General features: G+C 33.8%; 1 protein-coding gene across 4 annotated transcripts in view; it reads left to right on the top strand.

Moving 5' to 3' along the window:
* The window catches only part of TMEM161B (transmembrane protein 161B), a 54,284-nt gene that overhangs the window by 16,067 nt on the left and 20,878 nt on the right, over positions 1-17,339 (top strand). For 2 of the 4 annotated variants that reach the window (XM_059836841.1, XM_059836839.1), the window contains exons 4-11: positions 677-774; positions 2,486-2,642; positions 7,772-7,923; positions 8,438-8,498; positions 10,265-10,405; positions 13,514-13,627; positions 14,675-14,849; positions 16,906-17,002. In XM_059836841.1, the coding sequence (XP_059692824.1) occupies positions 677-774; positions 2,486-2,642; positions 7,772-7,923; positions 8,438-8,498; positions 10,265-10,405; positions 13,514-13,627; positions 14,675-14,849; positions 16,906-17,002 (995 nt within the window). The remainder of the gene's footprint in view (positions 1-676; positions 775-2,485; positions 2,643-7,771; positions 7,924-8,437; positions 8,499-10,264; positions 10,406-13,513; positions 13,628-14,674; positions 14,850-16,905; positions 17,003-17,339) is intronic. The other 2 variants (XM_059836840.1, XM_059836842.1) reach the window with 2 other exon arrangements.

The raw sequence follows: 17,339 nt of genomic DNA, 5'->3' as shown, positions 1-17,339 counted from the left end.
TGGTCTGCCAGACCAAATTCTTTAACTTTGTTAATCTTCTTTTAAGAGTGTGCTGGGATTTTTAATTTGAGGTCTTCTAGTATGACTTAATTTCAGGGAAGTGAAACATTATATTGGTATAGTTTGAGAACTCCAGATGAAAAGCACCTTTTGGTCTAAATACAAATCTTTAAGATTAGAAAGATTCCTTAAATTGCCTTTGCTTCATATCTAGTAGGTTGGACTTTTCAAGGATCTAGGTTAGTTCAGCTCATGTGATGTACCTGCTTGTTGTGACAAGAAGGACTAATGCAAGATTTTTTTTTTCTTTTTTTTTGACCTTGGTAACACCCTGTAGCTCTGAATAAATGAAATCAGTGGGCTGAAATAGATACTGTTCCCTAGATTTTGATCCAATACATGCTCACGTTGAAGCATCTGGAAGCCATTTAAATCCATACCACAGAAGTATGTCAGAGTCTGTCAAGTTATAGGTGGGATCCATTGACATTCCTGGTTGTTTTCCAAGATTTGAGCTTGAAGTGCTACTTTTAGTTAGAGACATAAAAATACATGCATTTGGGGAAAAATAAAAGCATTCTGAATTTTTCTAAAATTTGAAATGTCATTCTGTATTGAAAAAAATTATCTTGTCATACCCATGCTTGTACTATCTATTTATTTATTTATTTTACAGAAAATATAATGGTCATATTGAAAACAAACCCTTAACCATTCCAAAAGATATTGATCTTCATCTGGAAACAAAATCTGTAACAGAAAGGGACACTATTGGTAAGAGTATGCAGCAATAATATATTATTTCCAATATATCCTGATTCTTTCTATCAAGTGTTTATTTGTAATTAGTGCTGAAATGTCTTTTTTGTAGAATGTGAATGAATAGAATGCAAAATTGGTCATAAATGAGAAAGCAGATAGTAGGGCTAAGTCTCCTTTATTGTTCTATGAGTGACATTTAATAGCAGTGTTGTGGAAAAGGATGAGTAGGTGAATTCCAGAATAAAGTACAACTTTATCAGTTATAGCAATATGAGGCAGCACTGAAAGAATCACATAATTATCTATTCAAAATAGAGTTTTTAGCTTTGTACAAGAAAATAACAATTGGCAGATGTCAAGTCATATTTCTGCTCATCTAACATAGGGTATGTGCTGTAGTATTGGAACCTAAGTTCTTTCAGCCATACATCTCAAGCATTCAGGTAAAATGCTTAAAAACAGCAAGTGACAGTACAGAAATATGCAGCACTAAGTGCTTTGGAAGGTTTTGAAAGGAAGCAGAAAGTATGACTATTATTTTTTAGATGGTAATTTTTGATTATAAAATCATAATCAGTCATTCTGTACAGAAAGGTCATATATGAGTATGTATTCGATATGTATTTTCTTTCTACCTACATTTTTATATTTATGTGTACTCTGGATAAATATAGAAAGAAAGGATATATATTCCTATGCAGGAGACTTCACAGCTTAAATTGTAGGAGACAGCATTTGTGTAACACAAGTTTTTGAAGTAAATAAACAAAATATTCACAAGTTTCAATTAGTGTAACTTTCCTGAAATTATATGATGTAATTGTCAACCTGAGTGATACAAGAGAGGGTTTGACTGCATTTCAAAAATAATATATGCAATTTATTTGTAAATCTAACCAGATTGTGATTTCAAAATAAGTGTAGGACTTGGAAATACTTGAGTTTACCCAGTTTCATATCTTTGGCAACATATAGCTTGTAGTCAAGTCAAACATTCAGTAATGTTTTCACTCTTTGAAATTGTGTACATCTAGGGGAGGTGTTTGGGGAAGACAATTTGTGTTGTCACAAATGGTTCTTCAGAGTTTCCAACACCTATGGGAACTCTCTCCATAACATCTAGCCTGTATGCAGCACAGTATGATCCCTGGAATTTTTACAGTGAAGTTTACACAACGATTATTGCTTTATGGGATGTATTAACAAAATCTCGATGAGCAAACCATCAGGTTATCTTAGGTGGTGGGGTTTGTAAAATAAAAAGAACTATTTATTTATAATATAATAAAAGATAGTCAGTGAGATTTCAATCTTTAACAAAGGGTCAAAACAAGCCTTCTTATCTGTAATTGGAGCCAGACTCAACTAGAAAACTGTTTATTTTCTTTGTTGTGAAATCTAAATTAAGTATGCTTTTTGGATTTAGGATGTTAATGTATAAAAGTTGAGGTGATAAAGTAGTAAAACCTCATAGCCTTATAAATTTGAGTAGTTACTCAAATTAAATTTGAGTAGTTGGATGACAGAAGTAAAGAATGAAGTTCACATTGTTGAGTAGCTTTTTCGTTGTTGCATTTCACTTGGTTGATTTTGGTCTTCCTAAAATTCACTGTAATACACTTAATACACAATTGAAAACCTCTTTTAATTGCTGCTCCATTCTATATACATCAGTAACTGCATTAAAATATAGCTTTAACATTCACAAACTTATATTTTTCAGCATTGCATTACTTTCCGGAATATCAGTGGTTGGTGGATTTCACTGTTGCCGCTACAGTTGTGTATGTGGTGACAGAAGCCTATTATAGCATTATGAAGCCCTCACAAGAAATGAATATCAGCATAGTGTGGTGTCTGCTTGTCTTGGGTTTTGCAGTGTATCCTTTTCTGTTTTGTTGAATCCCCCTCTACCTGTTCCAAATAGTTTACATCATTCTGCAATTCGTATAAATCTCCATGCCACTGATGGGTGGGACACAAAAATATTTGCTATTTGGAAAAAGGGTCCTGTAAGCTAATGCCATTGTTGAATAATGTATATGCTGTCCAAGCTCTTTGCAAAATCTGGTATCACTAGCTTGCCAATATTAATACCAGACCATTTAGGAGAAAAATACATGTATGCAAATATAGTCAGTGCTCATCTGTAGTATGTAGTAGTTCTAAACTAACTTGATTTTGTTCAGTTTGGCAATCAGAAATAGTTATGTGTACAGAAAGTACAGCTTTTGAAGAAGTTTGGAAATTTAGTGTGCTTTTTTAAAAATATGTTTAATCTGATACTTCTGGATCAGAATAGCACAGTAATGTGTAGACTAGTTTACTGCAAAAATGCATGTGTGAATTCATAATTTTAAAATACATTAAAGGTAGTATTATAGAAAATAAGGTATGTAAACAGTTGTAGAAACTGAGCTCTGTGAAAAGCTAAACTCACCTCTGAAACTGAGGCAAACAGAAGTTGAGTATTTAGGAAACAGGCATTATCAAACCATAAAATGTTTGTTTTGTTATGGAGCAGGCAGTTAATTTTTTAATTTTTTTTACTGGAGAAGGCAGTATCAGACATAGACGCTTGTATGGTAAGTAACTGTGTACCACATATGAATCCAGACACATGCTTTAGGGAGGAAAGTTGCAGTTCAAAGATATGATCAGAGATAAAGCAGTGGAATGGAATAAGGGCTTTTAAGAGAGCAGATTTAAGAAAGGTGAACTGGAAAGTGAATTGCTGTAGCTCCTCTGCTCCTTCAGCTGCTGAGAACAGATAAAATGCTAAGTTACAATTGATAAACCTCTTGAATATTCAAAATTGTTTTATCTATATAAATGCTAGCTTTAAAGATACTTAATGTGTTGTGGTTTGTTCAGTTCGTGTGTAATATCAGCAGTAGCTGGTGGTGTTATATAAAACCTTGAACTCTAATGTTTGGTTACATTTGGCTGAGTTCTCAATATGCTTCATGCTTGCCTGTCCTTGATAATTACTAAAATGTATGCTGCCTTTATAGTATGGACAGGGGTTCTTTTCTTAGTAGAATGAAGCGTAAATCATAGAATTTCTCCAGAATTTTTTCCTTGTAATGTATAAAAACTCGCTAGAAGAGAAAGTCAACTCACATTTGGAAAAAAGAATGTCAGTAGCATGCCAAGATCAGGTATCTCCCCTTAGACATGTCAGTGAACAGATCCACAGTCCAAAAGGTGGTTTTTCTAGTCTACTTTGAGAGGAAAATCAATGTCTGGCTCTTGGGCACCTTTTAATTGTATTATAGCTGTGCTATAGGTAATATATCATTGTTACTGCACATCCTTTGTTTTATTTTTTTGGCGTGAGGTTGAGAATTTTAGTTTAGTCTTTGCAGAAGGAAGGAGAAAGAGGTGGCTGCTGTTTCAAAAATCATAAGTGACAGCCAACACCTTTCACTCCAATTTTTAAGGATGAGGGGAAGTTTAATAGACCTAATGGAAAAAAAAGCTTCTAATACAAAAGCCACAATGTACTCTTAGATTTATTGGTAACAATGCCTTGTTTCCTTCATCTCTTGTATGTCAGGAATAATCAATTTAAACAACACTATAGTAATTGCAATTCTAGGTGAAACAGGGTTGTGAATTATATATTGTGGGAAAATCCACTGCAGTAATACTTATCATGGCTTTGTACCCTGTTCTATCATTGCTTTCATTTGATCACCAGTTCAGATGACCAAATATTCAAAAATGTTTAAGTTGCCTGTCACTGTAAGATTTTTATTTCAGTAGTGTGAATGTGCGAATAGCTGTTAGTCTGTGCTTAGTACCTGTATGAGGATTTAGTGGCAGTGTAGAAGGATGCAGTACCAGAAAGCACAGTCTAAACCTTATATTAGCCTTAACATCTCTGTAAATACGATAACATAACTTACTCAAGGCATTACAGCTTTTTGGGTGAAAGAGGTACTATGCAGAAGGTGTTGGTAACAATTCCTGTGGTCACTGGAACCTAGTTAGATAAGATTTCAGAAGAGATTCATTCCTGTGTTGTGACATCAGGCTTTTGGGATGCAGAAAATACTTAAAACTTACTCAAATGCTCACTAACTCAATAGTCAAGACCAGAAATGATTCTGTGATAATGGAAGATTCAGAAGAATTTGGTTGCCTACATTTTTTTGACAGAAAGCAGTCAACATGATATGTCAAAGTTAAATATATGGCAATTTTGTTTTTTGTTGACAAGTGTTTCTTCTGTTTCATTCCAGTGTGTTAAGAGGTGAGAAGTTGTACTGAGGATACAAAGCAGGCTTGCAGATGATAGAAAACTGTGAGGAGCTGTTTACTCCCTTGAAGGCAGGGTGGCCCTGCAGAGCAACCTCGACAAATTCAAACCCAAAGAGATATGGGCAATATCCAACCATTCTAAGTTCAACTAGGGAAAGTGCTGGATTGTGCACCTGGGATGGGGCAACTCTGGTTGTATGGGCAGACCAGGGAACAGCAGTCTATAAAGTAGTGCCATGGAAAAGGACCTTGTACTGCTGGTTGACAGAAAGTTGAGTGTGAGTCAGCAGTGCCCTGGCAACCAGGAGTGCAGACTGGCCCAGCATGGCCAGCCAGGCAAGGGAGGGTATTGTCCTGCACTAAGAGAGACATTCAGCTATTAGAGAGTGTCTAAATAAGCCACAAGGATGATGAAGAAGGGGAAGCTGTATTAGGAGTGGCTGAGGTCATTTGGCCTGTTCTGCCTGGAGAAGAGGAGACTGAGGGGGGAGATCTCGTTGCAGTCTACAGCTTCCTTGTGAGGGAATAGGAGGGGCAGACACTGATCTCTTCTCTGTGGTGCTCAGTGACAGGACTCACGTAAATGGCCTGAAGTTAAGTCAGGGGAAGTTTAGATTGAGTATTGGGAAAAAGTTTTCACATGGAGGGTGATTGATCCCTGGAACAGGCTCCCTGGGGAAGTGCTTACAGCACCAAGCCTGACAAGAGTTCAAGAAGCATTTTGACGGTGTTGGGCACAGGGCGTGATTCTTGGGGATGGTGCTGTGCAGGCCCAGGAGTTGGATGATCCTATGGGTCCCGTCCAGTTCAGAATGTTCTCTGCCTCTGTGAGTTTTCCTGTGTTTTAGTAGGCGCAGAAGTTGGATTTTTTTCACTTCAACATATGAACTGTGAAATTCAAGAATTACATAATCGCAGCAGTTTAAAAATAAAATTATTTTTGTAAAAGGGTATATCATAAATTCTACAATGCCTGCAACTATATACTATATGCAAAGTATACAATTCTATAATGCCTCTTGTGGTCAAAAAAAACTGAATGAAAGGGAGAACTGGTGCAGGCATTCTATTAACTTAGGACTAAATACTCCTAAATTATTCTTTCAGTAGATCCTGAATATTAGGTCTTGCAATGGAAGGAAGTGATGAAGCAAGCCATAATGCTTCAATCTTCACCAACCCTAAAATAGAAGCAGTGGTGATTATTTAACTAACAGAGGGTTTCAGTCATGTGTAGTTTGCATAATGATGGATCTATTTATTGAGTTCTGAATCTGCACTATAATTTTAGTACGCTTTCTTTTTCCTCCTTGAATTTTCAAAATCCTCCAGGTACAATCCATACTTGAAGTTATGAAGTATCTAGGGGGTCATAAATCTGATGATAGATTATGTTAGGTTTGTTGATCACAAACTTACTAAGTTCTTTGTATAACGTCAGTGTGTTTTCAATTTATGATTTATGTCCCTAGATGTAAAAAGAGCCTTGGTTTAAGCATGTTTTATTAGAGAAACAAAGTCCAGAACACAGTCTGTATGATCTATTATGTACTTCTTTTTTAAATCTTCCTTTTGATGTATCACTTCCTTCTGTAAAATATAGAGGGGTCTGAAGGTGATTATTATATGATATTAGAATTACTAGATGCTGTCCTTAGACCACATTTTGCATATTAGAATCTCTCTGCATATACATGAAATTCAGCACTGTGTATGTTACATGTATGCTGCCTGTTGAATTGTAGTTTCTTGAGAGATTGATGACTGTTCAAATGTTTTACTGAATATATACCCCCAAAAATGTTTTCATGTGCTCTACATATTAATATTCTTTCAGTATTAGAAATAGGCAAATACAACTGCATTATTGCAGTGGAGGAAAAAAATGGTACAGATTACACTTAAAATATTTTTTTTTCCTCTTTGTCTGTATTTTTTTCAAATCACATAATGCCTGGAATTATCTCCAAATGCTTTATTTAAATCTGGACTGGATATTGCATACCATTTAAATTATAATGAGCTGCAGTTCATAGTAATAAGAGTTGACAGTGTATCATGAAAAGTTTATCCTAATCTATTACACTTTAGAACTGATTTAAAAATGGGTAAAAAAAGAATACTTAAAAAATATTTTAAAAACACCCTGATAACAGAGCAGGTGATGCCTTAAATGTTTGCCTTTGTGGCAGTGGGGCTAGATAAAAGGATTTGATATATCATACGAGATCATAGAGGGGTTTTAAGACTGACTGTTTTTCCAAGGTGAACATGGGATAGATTTTTCTTTCATAGATTGGACTCAGCGTGCTGTTGTCTTAACTCTCTTTGAGCTAAAAATCTCAAATGTGTGCATGGTTGAAGTGCTTGAGGAAATGGCTTAGTGTTGAACTTGTTGGTGTTAGGTTGATGGTTGTACTTGATCTTAAAAGTATTTTCCAAACAAAATTATTCTATCTGAAAGGAGAGAAATATAAGTTCATCTTTACATGTGTCTTCTTTCTTACTATAAGTAAGCCTAGATCAAAACTCTACTCCAGAGTATTCCTGGCTATGCATTATGTGATTATTATGCTTTAATGTGTTCTGTAGTTTACCCTGAAATTGGCTGAACACATACTACATTCAAAAGAAATAAATGCACATCATAGAACAACCCTGTAGACGAACAGAATAAAAGATTGTAATTCTTAGTTATAGTTATTTTACAAACGTATTTTTCCTTGACCTTTTTATTACATAGTAAGGTACTGTTTTCATTGACTACCCACTATTTCAAAGTTGAAGATGGAGGTGAAAGATCAGTCTGTGTCACCTTTGGTTTTTTCTTCTTTGTGAAAGCCATGGCAATACTCATTGTGACAGAAAACTATCTAGAGTTTGGATTGGAATCAGGTAACTCCTTTCTTTAGTGTTTGAAACAGCTGTAGTGATTGCATGATCTGAAAAAAAATTATTTCCAGAGTTTTTGAGAAAATCTGTGTTAAAATGAATGGTGTAAGTTATATGCTTCTAAGAAAATTTGCTTTGGAATGAGGATTCTAAATAATATCCTGTACATTTCCTGCCATTCTCTTAAATAGTCTAATTTTTGCCTAAGTTGTTTGTTTTGTTAATTGTATTTGCCTTCTAGTTACAGATTTAGCTCTTTTTGACTTTCATAACAAAGTGTAGCTCTTTTATTGGAAAAGAATTTAAAAAGTTGTCTTTTTTCATCTTCCCAAAGTGTCCAAGTATTACAAATGTTGTTAATCAAGCTTTACTGTATTGTGGCCAACTAATTAGCACGTGAAAGAGCTCTGCTAGACATATGAAAAATTGTTTAAAAGATTACTTGTTACCCAGTGTTTTATTTCACAAAGGGGATTCTTCATTTGCACTGTAATAAAAGAAATATGTATCCCTGCAGGATTCTCGAATTTCTCAGAAAGTGCTATGCAGTTTCTTGAAAAACAAGGTTTGGAATCCCAGTAAGTTTCTGGAAATACACTTGTCTGTTTATATGTGAATTTATAACTTGTCTGTTAATATGTGAATTTATGAACCATTTGGATTTTCTAAGCAAGCCTTTGTCTTGCATGTTTTGCTTTTGTACATGGTTATAATCCCTATAAAAGTTTAAAGAGATTAATGAAAAGATCTGAAAGTACCCATAAGTAACTGAAGTTGCATTAAATTTTTCATTTTAATATGGAGATAATTTCTGATATTTTGATATCAGAAATTATATTTCTGATATCAGAAATAATATTTCTGATATTTTGATTATAGTTCATAAAATATAGTTCAAAACTGTAAACACTTTTTTCACAGTATTTCCCTTCAAAAAGGATTTTTTAAATAGAGAAGTTTGGTTTTTTTTATCATTCCTGTGGCATGTAAGAGGAGTGTGCAAAAGCTACTAGATGGAGTTTGCTAAATTTTGCATTGGGAGTAAGTTGTGTTATTCATGTATTCAGGTTATAGCTATGTTCCTATCATGCAAAAACATCTGCTTGCTACAGTACATCCAAACCTCATATAGACTCTTAAAGGACATGCCATAGCTCGTGATGTTACATAAATACACAAACACTGTAGTAGACAAGCTTTGTGTATTGCAAAATGGATTTCTGTTACAGTTCCTTATACATGTGTGCTAAAATTTAGGGACCGTTTCATCACTGGGAGCACATTGAATTTCTTGCTTGATAGGTTTTAAGTATCGTGCAGAAGCCATGGCATATCTTTATTTTTGAGGAACAGAAGTTTCCTCAAACTAGATTAGTGTAATTTATTAATAAACTCATGGGAAACCATTAACTGAATCCTATGTGTTTATTAGCCGTTCGTTAATCTGCTAAGCTATCCTAAGCTATTGCAAAGTCTCTAGCTTCTGTATTAATTTTCATGTTAAGTGTTTGTTTAGTTATAAAGTATTGCAGTACTTTGCCTTTTTTAGCTGCACCAGAGTTATTTATGGTGTCTTTTGATAGTTTAGGTGACATAGATTAAGAAAGAATCTGAAACTCATTTGAATCACTAGATTTAGTTTTGTTCCTCTTTGATCTGTTAGTTACATTTCACTGTAACTATGGTGGCTTTGTTGTTTGTTTGAGAGTTTTGTTCTCTTTTTTCTTTGTGTAAACCTGTATTTGTTAATTACGTGATTAATTCTGTGATTTCTTTGATCCTGGATCCAGAATTTCCTGTAGCTTTTCTTACGTACAGTACTAATCACTTGAAAGAGACATGTTAATGACCACATGTACATTTCTGTGAAAAGCTGGAGTAATAACAGTTTGATAAAGATTTTTAATGGATAATGGTAGAAGAAAGGATCCATTTTGTCTTCAAGGAGTTAAACTTCTGAGACACCTGTTCCTCTTAAAAACACAATCGCTAAATTCATTCTATTTTAGCTTTTTCTGTTATATAATTTGTTGCTAATTACAATATAAAATGATTCTTTTTTTTTCTTCTCTGCTAACAAATTAACATCTCACAGTCAGTAAATTAGATTTTCTGTTTTTCTAGGAAATAAATAAATTACTTGGTTTGAGTCTGAAAGTATTTTTTAAAATTTTAATTTTTGATTGGTTTTTAATAATGCTAGTATTTTGGAGGAAGCCTTTAGAATACTGTTGGCTTTTTTCATTTAATGTTAGATACTGTTGGGTTGAAAGTAGTCTCTGATACTTCCCGTTCCCCCAACTTCCTCCCCAAGAAAATGCTTACTTCCTTTCTTTTCTTTTAGGGGTCCTGTGTCTAAACTAACCTTCAAATTGTTCCTGGCTGTTCTGTGTTCACTTATTGGTGCTTTTTTGACATTCCCTGGCTTGCGACTGGCTCAAATGCATCTGGATGCTCTGAATTTAGCAACAGAAAAAATAACACAGTAAGAGAAAATATATGCAAATAGGTATATGCTACTCAGTCTTAAATCTTTTATGTCTAAAAATAAACTAAGCAACAAGAAGGTACTGACTTAAGTCTTCTGTTGCAGCCTGCTTTTCCTATCTAGAGCAGATTTGCCACCTGCCACTTTCTGCTCAGCCTGTGCTCTGCCAGTCTTACATTCTTTGCCTTATGATTAAGGGTCCCAATTAAAGGAGCTTTCCTTTCCTCCTGCAAGAGCTCCACCATGAATGTCTCTGTGTCCAGCTTTCTTTCCCCCATCATGTCTTTCCAGAAGTTAAGATAATCTTCAGGAAGTACAAATATGACCACAGACTGGTTTTTTTCACCACTCTTACAGCTGGGCATTATTCCTTTAATAAATTTAGCATAGGATAAAATGCAAAAATGACCCAGAATATTTCATTAGGGTCATATGTTAATACCAATTTAAAGGAGTATTTTCATTTTCAGCCACCCTACCATTTGATACTAAAATGTTCTGTCCAATTGAACTATTTCTTTTGAGCATTCTCTGGTTGAGAGGGTGAAACTCCAAGTGGCTTTCAGAGATCTTGACTGTTGATGTTTAATATATGATAATGACAGATTCTGCAGCATGGGGCAATGTAGTAAATTTCAGTCTGGTAAATTTCCTGAGAACCACTAAGTTTTCCAGTAGAAAAATAATTTTTGTTCAAATTGCAATTTTTTTCTTCCCCTTCGAGAATGCTCAGCTTAAAAATTAATCTGTTTGAAGTGAGTCCATCAGTCTTGGTAAATTTATAAGCAAGTTCACTTGCACTCAGTGTAGTTGCCTATGTAGCAGCCAGCTACTGGATTGTTTTATCTGCTGTTACATTTCTGTCTCTGTGCAGACTGTGACTGAGTCACTTCCTAATCTGTTCTTTCCAGACAGATAAGCTACTTAGTTCTTAATTGCTATAGTTCTCAATATTTTAAAATTCTTTGTGTCTTTTCTCTAAATATTCTAGCATCTTCCTTGATCAATGGACATAACATCCTAGGCAGAAAAATAAACTCTCTGAAACAAAAATCAATTAACTAAGAACTAAAGGGCAATTAATATCCACTGAAGTGTGGTTATTAATTAAAAATAATTTAAAATTATTTTATTTAATTAATTAAATAATTTAAAATTATTTTATTATTTTAAAATTAAAACTTCTCTAGTTTCTTTAGATGATATTGGAACTGGTTGTTGAAGATAACTTTGTTCAACACCACCAAGTTATTTTTGAAAGTCCACCGATACTTTGACTATTCAACTGGAATGACATGAAAATTACATTAAATGGATTAAAACATCATAAGGTATCCATATAATTAGGTAAAGCCATTATAAAGAATACTTGTCAAGTGGTAGGTTCTAATAAACCTGAAGAACGTAATTTGTCCTTGCTGATGCATTTTTCTTAATCTTATTGACTACTCTTGTTTGACAGTGATTAAAAGGGGGGTTGTAAATGAGAGTGACTTGTCACTGATAGAAAGCTCTCTAAGCTGGGTACTAAAACAATGTTTATCTTTGCAGTCAAATACATACTCTACTTAAAAAAACCCAGTCAAAACAACTGCAAAGAAAAATGCCACCAACTAAATAAAATAGAAAAACAAATAAAAGCAAAGAAAAAACCGTAATCAAACTAAATGCCCCCACATTCCTTAAGCTGCCCCAAAAGGACACAATCTCTCTTAAAACCCAACAAAAGAACCAAAACTAAACAACTCAGAAATACCTAACACAAAATCTATTCCTTAATGGAATGGAACACTTAGCTTTCAGGGAACACTGACCAAAAAAGCCTGAAAATTTAAAGGCTAATGATCAAGTACCATGTCACTAATATGTTCAAAATTATTACTGTGATTCTTTTATGAGTGTAGGGAGTAAGTTCATTGGATAAGCAGAATAAAAATCATCTGGTGTCCCTTTCAGTTTTGAGAACTGGTTTGATTTTTTTTCTTTGGCAGTATTATCCTTCCTTGCATATATTTGGAGTCTTCTTAACAAAGTTGTACAATTTCCATACACATTTCCTCCTTTGCCAGAGTCTGCATCAAGAGTATTTTGGCCTTCCTGCCTGTTCCATTAAACAAAAACAAAACAAAAACAAGAACAAAAAATTTAGAGATTCCCACCACCCTTTGGCTCATCGCAGTCCATCACTCCAGTCCGTTAACTCAGTAGGATCTCCTAAATAAGTAGAGCTCAGGTAAAAGGCTTTCACAATCTAATTAAATGTTTTGGACTGATCCTTGGTGCTGTTGCATTCTCAAGCACCACTTATTAGCTAGCAGAGCTTATTTCTTCATCTGAAACCAAAGATTTAAATTTATTTGTGATGACAGCTTCTGTAACATGCAGACATTTTAGTGGCTTTAGGGAGCTTGATAGTTTGCAATCAAGAAGGTCTTGTGTTCTTTAGAACAATTTTTGGTTACATCAGTTTTTCTATAGTGTAGAAGTACTGTAGTGAAGGTGGAGACAAACCTGATCTGTTAGTGAGGAAACACTGTGCTAACGAAACAACCCAATCCCTTCAACTGTTCTCATTTAATTTTAGTAATGAAAAATGATTGGGGAAAATGGGTTTAGAAATAAAGAAGAAAATTTAGCAGTTTAGAAATAAAGAATGATATTAATTTAAGGGAGAACTCCAAAAACTATATCCTCTTTTTAAATTCTGCTGGTTTTTCCTCAAAGATTACCAAAGAGTACTACTTTTATTTTTGTTGTGCAGTTTCATACAGTTTTTTTTTTTGGTCTGAGTAAATTTTATATAAGTACCAAGTTTAATTTAATCAGGGTTTCTAAATAAAATGCTTCATTAAATTGTGTAATCTGAAAATCTTTGAAAATATTTCTCTTGTTCTTTTTAAAGCCAAAATCCAATTTCACAATATATAATGTTACCATTTTATTGAAATGTAAGCCTTACATATAAAATAGGGAAGAAATTTTCTTATTTAGCTTTCTTCCAGCTATTTTAAAGTTAATATTTCTCCTTTTGAATCTGTATATACTTTCAACAGTACAGTCATTGTTTTAATTTACTAAGTTCTCTGGTTTTTTTTCTTTTTTCAGAACATTGCTACATATAAACTTCTTGGCACCTTTATTTATGGTTCTACTGTGGGTAAAACCAATCACTAAGGACTACATTATGAGCCCACCTTTGGGCAAAGAGAGCATTCCTTTGTAAGATTTCCTTTAAGAGTTCTTTCTGGGGTATTGAGAACAAAACATTGTCTTAGAACTCTTTGCAAGTTGAAGAAACATGAAAGACTTTAATTGCATCTGCTGTCAGAGGTATTGTGGAAGGTGCAGCTGAATTATAAGGAACTTCTGTTATTTCAAAAGAATGAGTTGCAGAAGTTGAGTGTTAAGGTGATGGTTCCCAAAAAACTGCTGTCTCTTGACATCTCCTTGGCAGTAATGTGTTGTTTTTTGTAGGGGTGGAATTCCACCTCACTACCTGCTGGAACCTTGTATCTTGCATATTGGTGCAGGAGAGAAGTGGTTTCAGTGAAAACAGTCAAGATATGTTGGCATGAGAACTAAGCTAGTAGGTTTGTCTTAATATTTACATACTGATTAAGTGGTATTGAATTGATAGGTAAAATACTTAAAATATAAAAAGGGAAAAAGTTTCCAGGAAGAGTGGTATTTAAAGTAATATATAAGTATAGTTGATTGTCATTGTCACAATTAGTCTTGCTAATTCAAAATAGACTTGAAAGAGGTGAGATAAGCTTCTAAAGTGATCCTGTGACCATTGAGCTATTACATAAAACACAACATATATAAATATTTTGTATGTCTTCTGTTCCTCAGTTCATCTTAAAATGAGGGTTGAGCTGTAACTGGGTATCTCAGGTAACTGAAGTACCCATTTACAATCTAGTACTATTTACTATCTAGTCCTGTGTGTCTGAAAACCTCTAATTATCTGAGCAAACTTTGTTTTTAGTTTCCAGCCTTTATTACTCAGAATTTAGGCAGTTAAGAACTGCTCATGTAACAGCAAATGAATACGAATTGGGATCTATGCTATAGGGCTACTGAGAAGTAGTAGGAAAGAGAAATAGAAGGGAAAAGTAAATATTATTTGCATGTGAACATCATAACTGTAGTTTCTGCTTTTGACAATTTGCCTCAAGATTACTTTACAGATGATACAAACAAATAACTGTAGCAGTAGGTGGTCTTTGGAAAACAGCATTACCCTTTTTTTATTATCCACAGAATGTCAGAAGATACATTTGATACCATCAGATTGTGGATTATAATCCTGTTGTGTGTTTTACGGTTGGCTATGATGCGTCATCATTTACAGGCCTATCTGAATTTAGCTCAGAAAAGTGTGGATCAGATGAAAAAGGAAGTTGGTAGAATAAGTATGGTTGATTTACAGAAAATGGTAAGTATGATGGCACTTAGTTTATATATTTGTAGTCTTTTGATTGTGCAAATGATTTTTTTTCAATTTGTTGTTTTCTGTGGCAGCAGAGCTCAAATCTGAATTAAGCTTTCTAGACTCTATCTCCTATAAAAATACAGAGAAATTCTGCAAACCAAAATATGGAGAGATGTATCATCTGTGTTATGCAGATCGTTTGTCCTTAGTTACTTGGAAGTTGTTATAAAAGATCCATTCCATTCCAATGAGTGGTGATCTGTAACTACAACATGGGAAAGAAAAAATTTAATTTTACAGAAGGGTAATATATTGTTACCAACTATGATTTTTAAATTGAGGTAAGAATTTTGACAAGGTGGTTATATTTTGGAATAAAATGACAGATGTTTAATTCTGTCAGACCACTTTAAAGTGTACCAGCCTAGTTAAAAATTGCCTATCATATTGTGGACAAGGTGAAACTTCTGAGGATTCTTTTTTTAAAAGAAAAGTAGAAAGCATACCTTGAACAAATGGATGAGGTAGAATGGATGTTGTGTGTTGTCTGCAAAATAAACTTAAATTTCTATTGTTGTATGATAGCGCTGTCTAATGATCCTGCTGAGTTGGTGTCTGTTGCAGGAGGAGTATTTGAAGCATGCTGTAAGACAAAGACTCCTCTTCTAGGATAGTCATTATTACATGTAGTAACACTAAGTGTCTGAAGGTCATAGTCTGAAAGTGCAATAGTTATTTACAAAGTGGCTAGGAATTTGCTCCAGAAAAAAAACTAAGAAGTACATGTAGTAGCAGCAGGTTAGGATGGAACTGTGCCTGTTGTTGTAAATGTGCTATTTTAATACTGGGAATTTTATTCCTATCTGTAAAACATAAATGTCTTCTTCATGTGGCATTTCTAATATCCATTTCTCCATCTTCATAAATTCTCTTTAAGAAGGCCATAGTCACTAGATGGCCTATGTCTTGTCTTGTTTTACAAATCTTATCTGCTTCAGCTTTTTTAGGAACTTTTGCCAGTGAATTATTTCCTGTCTGTCATTCTACAGTGATAATTTCTTTTTAATTTGTTACTTTTGTCATATTCCATCAATTTTTTTACAATATTTTTGTCTTGTGCTTTTTCTTTTGTCAGTGTCTTACTATTTTGCTTTCTCTTGTTAGTTTTTTGATGCATGCTTGTTAAGAAACCCTTTGAGACTTGAGAGATATTCCCAAAACTGTCACGTCTGTCTTCATCTTTTTTGCCAACCTGCATTTTATTCTTTTATAAAACATGGATAGTTTTATTTCACTGCTTGCTTTCTATTATTGTATCACTTGTTTCCGTCTTTATTTCATTCAATCTTTTAGGTCAATAGCTTATAAAAATATGTAATGTTACAATCTTAAGAAAAAGGGAACCTATGGGAGAGCAGGGGGAGGGATATGTATGAATGGACTTTGATGAACCATGGTGTATGACTGAAATAAAGACCATTTAAATACTGTCATTGATCTAATGAAAACTCAACTTATCGTCATTTTTAAAATACAAGTGTTTTCCAGTTGGAAATCTTAAAAATATCTCACTTTTGAAAAAGGACTGTAATATTAACTAAGCTTTCATTTACCTTTTATGGGGCTTTGGACTGTGACTACTACTTCATTTTTGAAACAGGATTTAGTTTGTAAATGACTGGGAACTTGAAAAATAAAACATACGTATTTATTTTTGTTTCTGGTTTATTAAAGTAGGAATCATTGAATGATGGCATACAGTTTGCAGAAGCAAAATTGATTCTCTTTTTTTTAACAGAATTGATGCTTTTAATTATTTTCTTTCAGCCCTTCCTCTCAGATTTGTAAATGTCCTGAAACTAGAATTCATTATGGGGATTTCTTCATTAGGTCTTTTGAGGACAATATGTCACACGCCAGGAGTTACTAGAAAATTCTTAAAGCGGCTTTAATGTATAAATACTGGGGTTTTTTAATAAATTGTTTTTTCTAGACATATTCATAAAGGTCTGCTTTGATCAACCAGGAATGATGAACTTATACTTTTTCTTTTTTCTAGGTGGCTCGGGTATTCTATTATCTCTGTGTAATTGCACTGCAGTATGTTGCACCATTGGTAATGCTTCTTCACACAACTCTACTCTTGAAAACACTAGGTAGGCAAAATTGGATCAACAGTAGTTTATTCTGTTCTACACGGGGCTCTTTTTATTTTCACCTAACTAAAGAGAATTAAAATTCATGGGTACTTGAAATACAAAAACATCTTGTAGTTTCCTGTACTTTAAAACATTCGTATGTGGCTTTTAAGTAATTATTTCTGTTGCTGCTTTTGATATGTTCCAATTGCATGCTAATTTGTTTTATTTATTTCTGAGAAACTCTGTAATGCAACCAATTAAACTGTTTACTTCTGTTGAAATATTTTTCTTTTTAGAAGTATTTTAAAAGTGAACGGTATAAAGTATGATTGATTTAACTTCATAAGCATCT

Source organism: Haemorhous mexicanus, chromosome Z (assembly GCF_027477595.1).
Source record: "Haemorhous mexicanus isolate bHaeMex1 chromosome Z, bHaeMex1.pri, whole genome shotgun sequence".
NCBI classification, from domain to species: Eukaryota; Metazoa; Chordata; class Aves; order Passeriformes; family Fringillidae; genus Haemorhous; species Haemorhous mexicanus.
This window is presented reverse-complemented; position numbering and strand designations above follow the sequence as displayed.